Here is a 12,878-nt window from a genome sequence, read left to right on the forward strand (position 1 = left end):
CCTGATTTACCCCTAAACTTGTATGAAGTTTCCAGTATGACTCAAAATGCTTACAGAAGTAACCCAGTCAACTTAGTAGGTGTAGTCTGATTTTCAACACACAAAGCAAAAACATGGCAAATACTCATGTATCTTGCTAGTAATATACTACTCTTTCATGGAAGAAGAGTCTGCAATTTGTGAAATAATGAGTGAATTACACAATAACTTCAGGAACAAACCTTATTAACAGAAAAGACAAATTTCTGCTATTTTTTTATAATTTAGACCCTGCTAGTATATAGTATATATATTATACTACTATAAAGGAAATAACAAATAAATTTTAAGTCTGTCATCCCCACTTATTAGAACCACTGTGTCTAACTCCAAGTTAGAACAGTCACAGAGAATGAAGTCTGTGCTATATTCAGTGTTTAACAAGCCACGTTATAAATTTAAATTGTTAGCAAAGGGGCGCTGATTTCAACATAAAGATACAGACAGTATTCCCTCCCTAGGTCTGGATGCCACGTTAAGAAAAGTGTAGAAAAATGAGAACCAAAAAAGAAAAATGTACTATGTTTTTGGCCTTTTCCAACCCTGTATTTCTGCATTATAATAGTTTGCTCCAACCCTGTATTTCTGCATTATAATAGTTTGCATACAAGACTATTAGAAACAGTGTGGAATAGAAAAATCTAATGATGTAGAAATTAGTCACGCATGTTGGTCAGTGGGAATTCAGGTTTGGATGTTATTTGAAAACAACCAATAGTTCATGGAATTATCCACTATCACCTATGCCCATAAATGGAGGAAGGGAAGAATGTTTAATGAGCTCTCACTTTACAGTTCGGGAAGGGCTCCTACTTATTTTCTTAAAGCTTTTATTGTTGCTCTTTTGTTTTAGGCTTATAATTGTAGACCTTATGGGTTTAATAAATTTTGGAAAATTTTTCTTGAGTAATTCTTCACTGACAAAGAGAGAGATGGTCAATTCTTTTTCAGTCCTTATTTAATCCAAAAGTTAGAATAATTATTTTTTCCTTGTGTTCTAATCCAAGTTTACTCTATTGTGAATGTTCATCTCTTAAAAATGATAAAACACAATGAAATTAGAGTACTCCACCACCATCAGCTCACACATACCAACAGATTTAATAATGGTGGCTTGTCAGAATTCAGGAAATAACAAATTAATTAAAAACAGAGCACTTTGACTTCCACAGATCAAAAAAGTGCTTTACAATTACTAATTACATGCTAATATTCACTAGTGTGGTATGCATTATAAATGGGTTAAAATGTGACAAAGTAATGCTAAATTACTTTTGGCTTGAAATTGCATGGAGTGTATGCCAACAATAAACCCCAAGATGTCCATGCCTTATTCCTTCTACGCCAAATGCTTGACAATACTTTGTCATAGGACAAAATGGTACTTGAATAAGGGCATGTGAAGCTTGAATGTAAACACCCTCTTTTTAGTTTTTTGACACCTTTAAAGAAAGGAAGATATATGGGCATAAAATATGGATGGAATATATTAATTTCATATACAAAAATGATATTTCCACAAGAAATAATAATTATGACTGTTAAACTACAAAAGAAAGTCAGCTGGCAATATAGAAAACTCTAGTTTCATTACAACAGTGCAGTGTAAATTAAAGCTGCTGATACCTGATGACAACAGATGAGCACTGGGCAAGCCGTCTTCCAGCACTTTTCAGACCTGTGTATATCTGTCCCATCTCCATGGCTCCTTCCAGACCAACCACTTCCATAAGCTGGTCACTTAGATCTGCAAAAGTTGAAAAAAACCCACATTTTGCCTCAACAACATTTGGAAAGCAGTCACATTGACCAACAAGAACTGCCAGAAGACAAGTTGATAATAAAAGATGTGGAGAACAGAACTGGCAAAATTGATGATTCCTAAGAAGAATTACAGCTTTAAGTTGGACACAACTGGGCCCTGCTGTCACATGATTATAAAATATTCTGACCAAAATTATTCTGAAATAGAATAATTAAATCCATAGTTTATTTTATTACATGAAGACTGAAGAAATAATTTAATTATATGAGAAAATAGGAGAAATTCCTCCATTTTGGTTACCTGACACACAGAAAATGAGATATTTACAGTTCACAAATTTATGCTTTTTATTTTTTCAACAGATATTTAAAATCTGTGAAGAAAACATCAGTACTCCAGACCCTAAAGGATCTGCCTCTGTACAGTACTTTTCAGACAATGTGTACAGCTTTAATTCAGCCTTTATGTGCATGCATTATCATTATGACACCATTATTACTTTTTGTGTTGGATCAGTGTCTTAATCAGTACACAGATGCAATGCAAAAAGAAAGAAAAACACCTTAACTTTCCACCTAGCTTTCCTGAACTTTGTAGTGCTTGTTTGCACTCAGTTATATATTTTTTGTTTCACGTTTCTTTTTGACTAAATAGAACTCTGGCATTAAACTTCAAAAAAAAACTCCATTAAATAAACATTAGTTTGCTTGACTTCAAGTAGCAAGGACAAATTATGTCTGGAATTTCAGGTACAAACAGAAACCTAAACAGTAATAAGCAGTCTGCTTTGAGAAGCAACCAAGCAAGGTAATGAAATATTATCCAGAATCAACTAGGGTGTTTTGTATGAAATTCTTTATATGCTCCTGTGTAAATATATGTTGCCAAGACCAAATGGACGAGAAAAAGAAACATTTCTTTCTAGCTGTATTATACGTGTGTTTTATAAATTGGCTGTTAACATCAATGTTTCCAAAAGGTACATTATTCCGTGAAGCAAAGCGTTGAGCTACAATGTTAGTCTATCATCACACTGAAAAACCCAAAGAAAAGAGACCACATTACTCTGTATATTTTAAACCCCTCAACCTTTAATGAAGGTAAAATTTCATGCTAACAATCATATCTACGAGGCTATTCCAAAGTTTCAACGGGAGTCTTTTCTGTTCACTTCTTTGGGCTTTCAATGAAGGTAATTAACTGAAAGAAGTACTGTGATGAGGGAAAAAAAATATTAAAAGCAAATAGGATTTATGATCTGGATTATTCAGCTTCCAATAGAAAATCTGATACTATCCAAAGCCTTCCATTTTTCTTCTTATACTTTCTTAATATTTTCTGCTATATTAATTTTGTTATCACAGTGAAATCAGTTCCATATAATATTAATGGAGAAAAAAATAAATATTTTTGCCCATTAAGGGAAAACAATAAGACAGTCAAAAGTTTAAAACACACAATATGATTAATTCTAAATATACATTTTTATAGTTTGCATCCCTGTAACACATGTAAGCCCAATTTTGTACGTCTGGCTTTCTACTGCCTTTTTTTTTTCCTTAAAATGTTTCCTGTAAGTAACTCACATTTAAACTCAACTGAGATTTAAACAAATGCTGCTTTTCTTGGTAGCCACAGAGATTTAACTGGGAAAGCACTACTCATTTTCAAAAGTTACTATAAAAGCAAACAGAACTTTACGGATGTACTAAATCATTAAAATGTTTAGACAAAAAAACCATCAAATTCCTATTCACTGGGCCATTAGAAAATTATTATTTTTTAAATGGAAGAATAAATATGAGGAGATTTTTATTTCTGACAGCTCAGGCAACACGTGCAAGTTTCAGAATAGTGACATTTGCAGGGATATATATTTGATGCATCATTTTTCAATAGCTGTGAGATTAGTGCCAGTAGCAGCAGGTAACTAAGGGCCAAATCCTGCACTTTGATCTCTACCACGCTCCTCAAAAAATTTGATATATTAAACATTGGAAGATGGAACTGAACAATACTCTCATCTACCAAGAAAGTGAAGCCCTTTCAAAAACTTCACATTTGCAGTGGCACATTCCCAAAGTGGAGTTATTTTAGGCCAAATATGAATATTTTTAGAATCAAGCTTAAATTAGACATAACTTTCCCTCACAAGCAGTAAAAACTAAAGCAAATGTAACATGCAATTATTGACTGCATTAGTTCACACTCCTGCCCTTGCTAATATATTTGACCTCATGCTTTTACATAGTCATGTCCATTTCAACAAATCCTTGAGATATATTGACTTTGATAAGAACTCGAGTGAAAAGTGGAAAAGGGAGTGTGTCTATTTTAGTCCCATTCTTCAATGATGTTACATGGCTATAGGTACAATGGTTGAATATAAAGGGTCAAGACATCAACAAATGGATTATATTTCTTCTTAAAAGATCTCCACCAAAGACTCTGAAAGAGACTAAGCTCCGTTTAAGGAGATCTGATCTTCTATATAAATTAAAAGATAGGAAAGGGGAAGTCATGCTTCATTCTGGTGGAAATTTATCACTGATTTTTCAGAAAGATCAGTGCGGGCCTCTGTACTGCTCAACGTAAACCCCAAAATAATCTGGAAATAGAAGTAGATAGTGAATACTGAGGATTCAACAAAGGAAAAAGAAAAGCCGATTATAAAAAAAGTTTAGGAATTTTACAGTACTAAGTAATGGGGCTTTACAAAGTCAGAAAGTTCAATATATGTAACTTAACATCCATGAGGAGAAAGAGAGCTCACTACAGATATGTAGATTGTTATATACCTATATGTAACTTTAGGAAATAAATATGGTGTGGGTGTGTCTCCATATGTATATGCTTATTTTCTGGACTACAGTTGATAATGTCATGCAGGAATAAATATTGTGAAGTTACTGTGACAAGTTCTGCGAAAATATCAGCTCAATGCTCAATTTCAGATCATCAAATATTACAATTGGTACATCCATAAAGTATGGAATTTGTAGTTCCAGTTCACTCAGCAACGAAGAGGAATAAAAAAAACCTGGAAATGACAGATGAACAAATGTGCTAACAAATATGGAGCAACTTCTGTATGAAAATAAATTAGACTAGTAGCCTTCCAGAAGTAAGGAGATGAATGGAGGAAAGATGAGAAAATAATAAGTGCAATGGAGTAGGTGAAGACAGTAATGTAATTCAGTATTTCTCAAAATGCAAGAACCAAGGGGTTTCATAGTGCTTCTAGACAAGAAGGAAATCCTTTTTACATAATATTTTGTTATGCCATGAGGCCACACTAGACTCTGAAATTACTTAAATCAAAAATGATGCATATTCGGTAGGATATCTTAACAGAAAAGAATCACTATAAGTTTGCACTTCTGTGCTTTATTTCTAACACAGGTTGGTGTTAGAGGTTGGACTGAGCTACACAAACTTGTGGGTTGTATCACTATTCTTGTTGACTTCTTATACTTCTTATAAATTGTAGTAAAAAATAATGAATGCTGCCGCTCACTAAACATCATTTGTCACTTCAAACAGTTTATAATATGGACTTTTCTATGACATGTATTTGTCATAGTATTGTGTTTGAGACCTCATTGAGAAAGTCACTCTTTTCCATCCTCAAATTATATTCTTAAGTTACAGACTCGTATGCATCTGTGTCTCTACCAACTATAAAGCAAAAAAGTATCCCCTTTTAGGGATGTGTTTCTTTCTCACATTTCTTCTGCATCCTACAGACTTTATTCTAAAGAGAAATAATTGGTGATTGCAACGATAGAATTCTCCAATGCATGCTTCACCTGTTGTAACTAGTTTTAGAAAGCTTAGATTTAGGAAACTAAAGGTTAGATTTTCAAGAAGAATTTCACAGCTAACAGTGAACAAAAGCAACGATCAGATATTGAGCGGTTTTTCTTTCTAACGAGTTCATTTATTTGCCTAAAGGAGAGCTGAAGTCTCATAGGTAAGCTATCATGTAGAGCATCTCAGTCCATTAGGAAAGTGTTTTCTGACTGGTGCCTTGGGGTTCCCGAGTCCGTTTGTTCTACTTTGTGCTCTGTGAAAGAGCTGAAGGCTCTCGCTTGTTTTCTATGTGAATGAGCCATTAGAGTGTGTGGGAATGTTTTCACAGCACCATGTCTCTCCTGCCTCTTCCACAAACCAAAGTACTTCACGTGTCTCCTCATATTAGCCCTGTCAGTAAACAAAGCCAGCTCTCCCAGGGGAGCACTGCTATCAGCAGACGGTGACTAGCATGCAGAGGGGGATCTGACCCCTTGCACTCATTCCTGATGGGGAGATAAAGTCACTAGGGAGCTGACTGTCCATTTCTTCCCATAAGGCAGCAGAAGAAAGAAGTTCAAACAGAAACTTGCACAAGTGGCAGACAAAACATTGTATCCGACTATAAGCCCTTTATAGCCCTTCTCAAGGCATGAAGAAATACACTTTGAGACTTTAAAGTTTCGTAATGAGTTTACGTTATCCATTATCTTGGCATTAGCTGAATGCCTCAACATTCAAAGTGAACACACAAGAGAAAAACACATTTGGAATTCATCTATGAAGATAAAGCAAGGAAAGCAAAATGGGGTAGGGGGTGGGTGAGAAGAAACATGGTGTGATTAGAAAAACTGATTTACATAGAGAACTTTCCCTCTGTAATGGAACTGGTTTTGATATCTAATTTATCTTTGCAATATATAAATATTGCTGTCCTGGCAAGAGATTGAATGACTCTATTATAACTTGGGGTTACTGCACTCACTCAGGCACATTTGCATAAAAACACTGTTGGTCAGTGGTAAATCTGTCTCTGGCAGCAGTTTGTCTTCAAAGAGAAGGGGCTCCATAGCTTACTAAATGTAATCAAACCCTAGTAATCATCACACTGGAAATTTTTTGGTTCCAGTTAAAATACTGGATAAGAATTTGAAAGCTGGTATGATGCCAGTGGATCCTTGAAAAACTCCCAAGCTCAATGCTCTGCACCACATGAATGCTTCAGTATCTTCCTAGAACACAGCATGTATTAAATCTCCAGTTACCCATTATGCAGGAATGTGAGGTTGCTTCCACATGCAGTGATAGGGACTGTTGTAAAAAAATGCTAGAAATGTGTTTACTGTCACAATATTTTCCTGATTTTAAATGAACACCTTTTTCTAAATTCCTGGTTGCAAAAAAAAAAATCAGTATATCCTCTGCAATCTGTACATCCTGGGTTTTGTTATATCTTCCTTTAGAGAAGCTACCTGAAGTAACATATGCCTCAACATTTATAACTGTTTATATCAGAGTTATAACTCAAGGTCCAGATGATGTCAATGCTTTGTTTTGTTACTGATACGCAGACATATACAAAAGACAGTTCTCCTATCCAAGAATTTATAGACAAATAAAACAGACAAAGCATTGGGGAAAAATAATATTATTATGTCCATTTTACAAAGTGAAAATTGTACACAGACATGTTTAGGTCCTGGAAAATATTTGTTCTCATATTCAGCTGAATATATTGTGTGCAGACCTGCAAGAGTCATAATATTATTTCTATCACATAAAGTTAAGTACAAGAGTTTTCAGAACTGACCTAGCCAAGATCACATGTGAAGTTTGGAGAAGAGACAGGAAATAAATCAGCAAATCCTAAATTTCAACATTCTGTTATCAAAAGTCTGTTATCCCTCTTAATGTTGACTTCAAGGATATATATCAAGTCCTATATTTATGGTATGTCACCCAGTTTTGAGTATTTTGTGTTGCTGAGTTTGCTTGTAAACATTAAAATCTCAGGTGGATCCATACATCTATTTCATGCCAGTATTGATTCTCTAGCCTTTATTCTTGTCTTCATATTTTGTTTTCCTAATTTTAAAACAAAACAAAAGAAGTTAACCTTCCACTTAGCATGAAGGAAGATATATCACTGGTGTAATTCTCACCCTGGAGAGATACTCAGATACGGTGATAATAAATTAAGCAGGTATTTTATATACATAAAACCACACAAAAATACATACACATTTTATACCTCTGTGGACATACACAAATTATATACATTACCCATATTTAAGCATATGTGAGAAATTCAGTAGAATTTTGCTCCAGCATCAGAATTGATGGTGTACTTAATAGCCCTAATGGGATAATGGGGTAAGATGCAAAAGTGCTAGTTTTGTCACTTAAAATGAATGCAACCAATAAATCCTCTCTCTGCTGAATTTAGTGGCATAACTCGTAGTGATTTCAGTGGAATGCGAATTTCACTCAGTATCATACTTGCATCAGTCTAGCACGGAGGCCCTATCCTCAGATGGAATCATTTAGCAGACACAGCTCAGCCTACTCCTGTGTAAGGGATTTTTTTCTGTGTGCACAGTCATCTCCCAATTCTCATTAATCACAGAATGACCAATTTCCCCCAAAAAACCAGCAAGACAAACAAGGAAGAATCAGTCCTTATAATGAAATATTTTATGAAACTTTTTAAAGTGCACAGAAGGCCTTCATAAAACTTTTGCTTAAGTGAACTTTTTTCCCCAGCTAAGTGGGGGGAAGGAGAGGAAAGTTCTTTATGAAACTTTTTTGAATAATGGTAAAAGAAAGAAAAAAAGCACAACAACAAGCCCAACCCACCCCAGAGCATTCAAATAAAATCACTTCCACTCAGAAACTACTCCAAAATACCAGTATTCAGATGCTCAAAATTTGAAACAAGAGATCTCATCTTCCAGTTTGGGAGATCATTATGTGTAAATCTTTTATGGTAAAGGTTGGCAGACAAAATGTATTCTTTTTTAATGGAATTTTTCTGTTAATGGTTTGAGGTACAACTGCACTGAACATGCTGCTGCACCAAAAAGCCCCCCATTATTTTAATCGGTATTCTTTTAAAAGTTATTTGTTCAAAAGGATTTCACTGTGTTACTCTTATACTCCCTTCATCCAAGAGAACAAAAGCTGTTCTATGAAAGCAGTCTAAACTTGGACAAACCGTAAAAAAAAAAAAAAAAGCAAAGTTCCTCTCTGTTTTTATCAAATTTGATTGCTGCAGCTGTTCCCAGTTTCTGTATTTTAAAAATAGCCTTATTCAGTGCCTTGTTGGCTAAAGGCCAGAGTACCATTAGAACATGCTGTACGGAAAACCTCTATTCAGTTACAGATACAGAAATATATTTAAGATCAGTGGGGGTCATCTGCAGCAAACACTTGTATGGGGAAAATGGAATTTTAATGTGCTTGGACTGCTCACCACTTTTAACAGATATTTAAGAACTTCAAACCGGATATCTTCCTATTTGTATTGGTACTATCGTATTACTGAGCATCAGGTACGATACAATATGAGCAAGTCAAGATCACTTCAACTAACAAAAATAGATCTAATTCTCAAATTACTCCTTAGTACTTCTGGCATTCACTTTAGATGGCTCCTAGTAATATTAGATATTTGATTAGCCTATAAAAATGCCACAGACTAGAAAAGAAAAATACAGTAATATTTATGGAAATGTAGAAGTCTGATCAATGAAAACCAGCTTTGATTTGTACATTTCTAGGAGAACTAGTACTAACAGGGTATAAATGTTCTCCTTCTGCAGGGCAGAAAGCTCTATTAACAGCATTATCCCTATATTTATCCACCAAAGAGTTTTTTAATCATCTGCCGGAAAGAAATACTCATTCCATTTATGTGAGTATTAAAACTCCTTTTGATTAAGGTGGTACTGACTTTGGCCCAGGAGTTCAGAAAACCCCAAAGATGATCTTCATTTCTCTTGCTCTTCATGAGAGCCAATTCCATTTTCTTCCTCTACCATGCTAGTATTCCGTGGTGTTTGGTGATCACACTATGCAGAGTGGATACCAGTTTGAACAAAAGCATTATTTATTTATTTGTTAACCAAGGGGCTAACTCAGGAAAGTATTCTAAACATCAGTGAGATGTGTCATAGATTACTTCTCATCATTTATGATGGGGTAAAATGTCTGCCTTAAAGCACTCAAGATTATGTAGGTGGGGAATAGCCTTCAGCATGGTAACGTTGTCCAAGGTAGTTTGGACAGGTACTAACAGGAAAGAAAACATAGCAGTGAAAGCATCAATATAGTCTATTGAGCTTGCTGATACTCCAAGTTTTCGGTGGCTGGTTTGCCTCCTAAGCTTCTTTGCCCTCACTCTTTGTACCTGGGTTATTTTAATTAAATAAATACTACAATCATACTTTGGATTGCACTTTCAATTACATTGTTCAGACCTTCTCTTTGTACAGAAGGAGCATCAGACAGTTGGATGAACTCAAATCCAGTGAACGCTGGGGCACATATTTGTAACATGCAAGTCAATCAGACAATCTTCCTAAACTTCCTGCAGTCCACAAAGTTAAAGAAGCTTTGATTTAGTTTCCCACTAAACTAAATGTATTTGATGTTGTCTGAGGCGGCCTAGGATTTCCAGGACATTCCCAATGGGCCTGACAAGGACAAACAAGCCTGACAAAGGAGCAACAGAAGAAGCAGATGAAAGGATGGTATCTTGAGAGGAACTCTAATGGTGTTAAGAAGTTATATATGGAGAATTGAAGAAAGGTCTAGTTTTCTTCTGACAGTGATTCAGAGAAAGAATTTAAGACGTCTGGTTTTCTGGAGAGGCACATTTTTCTCTCTTGTCACCAAGAGGAATTTTGGGAGACAAGTTAGCACACTTGGACAACTTAGGAATTCTGCTAAATCTACTACTCAAAACTACCATGTGTTGGCTTCTTTGCAGAGGTTAAGGCCCGAAGAACTGATACACCCTCTATTTACTCATTGTTTGATGGGCAACAAGTTTGCTTGATAGCTCCAGGACTGAGCTCCAAATATGTGAGCAGATTTTCCCAGGGCTTTTCCTTGCATTTGTTCTGTTCTCACTAGTTGTCATTGTGGGATTTAGTCTCTGCTATCTAATCTAGTTACATACAGAGAATTGCCATTATTTTTCTTCCTACCTGAACTACACACATTGCTAAATATTCATTATTTTTTATACTGTTACTAGTTTACAAGAAGACACATCTGGGATACACTGAAACCTTTGTTATTGGAGAAAGGCAATGGGAAAGTTACCTCTAGTAGTGCTGCAAGAAAATATCTTTGGTGGGCGTTACATGGAATGACATTTCAAAGGACCACAAAGAAAGCAAAAATAAATTTCTTATTATACCTTTCAATATTTTAAGTATTAATGACTGACATAAAGGTATTTTTCAATATATTTTCTCAGCAGTTACTTACAACACATATAGGAAGAAAAGGCATTTCCGTCTCTGTGATCAAGTACAGAACAGTTCCAAATTCTTCTCAAGGACAATAGGACCAAAGCCAGCCACAAGCATCATGGTAGCAAGACTCAAATTATTTTTAGTGATCTAGTCCTTAACAGTATCTCACAGAAAAAAAAAAAAAAAACAAAACAAAAAACCTTTCTCTCATTCCAAACAACAAAAGACTACTTACAAGCAAAATCAGATTGGTTACAATTTATTTTTTACTTTATTCTGCCACAAAAGGGAAGCCACAATGTTTCACTAAAAAAATTATCTGAGCACACACTATTCAGTTGCAACACCATTCATGATGTTTCAGGTATCTGAGAAATACAGAAGCAAAGTCCTTGCCGAGAGCTAACCTCCAACAATCCTGTGCTGAAAAGGTATACTGAAATGTGGAGCCTTACTGAATTTGTCTTTAGAGGGATTGGACATGGTAAGAAAATATATTTTCAAGGATTTTAATGCAAAATAGGAGACCTATAAAACTAACAACATTATTCTCATCTTATTTTGATTGTCTTTTTTCACTCTTACTTTTTTTCTGAATTATGAAGGGTAAGAGAAAGTACATGAGGAACAGAAAAGGAGATCAGTGTTGCCTCTGAGACAAATTTTTAAAGGACCTTAATGTTGGTATCTGCCCAATAAACCATTTGAGCATGAATATTCAGTAATATCCAAAGGACTACATGCATGTTTCAAGCATGACTGTTAGGTGCTCTGTTTATACAGGCCTATTGCCATGGTAACTACTTTATGGCACATGCTTTCAGAATGCTAATTACAAAGCAATATAAATAAGGTTGCGTACAACAAGCAAGTTCCCATTTACATATTTCTAGCATCTGAAAATTCAGCCTTACACCTATAATATGATGAAAAATATTTTTCAAAATCAATCACACATTAATATAATTCATACATTGTAATGTCAGCTTAATTTTCTTTTCCATAACACTACTTTGCATTAGGATCAGCAGCACAAGGAGAACGGAATATACTGAGGGAATTAAAGAAAGCAGAAGATGCAGGTGCACTAATAAATGGGTGGCCTTTGGAGTACAGTATTTATGTGTGCTATGCCGAGCTAAACAGAAACCTAAATGTTACACTAAGAAGTGGTACAACAAGAACATCTGTGTTGGGGAACTGAACTGGCATGGCTAACACCTCCAGTGCCAGGTGCAAAGGACATTTCAGTACAGCTTGAGTGATTTTGACTGTTAGCATCTGTATATATCAGATTATCTCTTCTTTTCCCTCCATATTCCACTAGAGTATTTGTATTATACATCTGGCTTTAGATTCTAGCATAGCAAAAGACAGGTTTCAGTCCTTCAATTCCTGGATCTTAGCCACAGATTTTTTTTTTTTTTTCAGTCTTGCTTTTCATAGAAGCATAAAGCCAGAGTCACTAGTAATTTCTAAATGTATGGTTGAGGAAACTGAGCATTTTTCCCCAGGAAAGAAAGAACCATTAAAGGAAGAACTTTACCTTTGATCTATTTAAAGTTGATCAAATGCCTGCAGAAAAAGCTTTTCCTCTCTAAAATACTAAAGTTGGATTGAAACTTCACATTTCAACATCCATTCTGGGAAATTCTAGATTTTCATGTAAAGTCACTTTTTAAAACCAGTTCTCTAAACAGTATGAAAATTTTTAGTTCAGGTGACATACCTGATTCATACAAATATTGATAATATTTGGTAGAAGACTTGAAATGAACAAATGAGACAGCTGATTGAAA

At 35.0% G+C, this 12,878-nt stretch overlaps 1 protein-coding gene across 9 annotated transcripts in view; it reads right to left on the reverse strand.

The window, feature by feature from the left end:
• The window catches only part of LOC138106396 (diacylglycerol kinase beta), a 425,706-nt gene that overhangs the window by 12,446 nt on the left and 400,382 nt on the right, over positions 1-12,878 (reverse strand). For all 9 annotated transcript variants that reach the window (XM_069006937.1, XM_069006936.1, XM_069006939.1 and 6 more), the window contains one exon: positions 1,666-1,786. In XM_069006937.1, the coding sequence (XP_068863038.1) occupies positions 1,666-1,786 (121 nt within the window). The remainder of the gene's footprint in view (positions 1-1,665; positions 1,787-12,878) is intronic.

The sequence above is a fragment of the Aphelocoma coerulescens genome, chromosome 2 (genome assembly GCF_041296385.1).
Source record: "Aphelocoma coerulescens isolate FSJ_1873_10779 chromosome 2, UR_Acoe_1.0, whole genome shotgun sequence".
In the NCBI taxonomy this organism is placed as follows: Eukaryota; Metazoa; Chordata; class Aves; order Passeriformes; family Corvidae; genus Aphelocoma; species Aphelocoma coerulescens.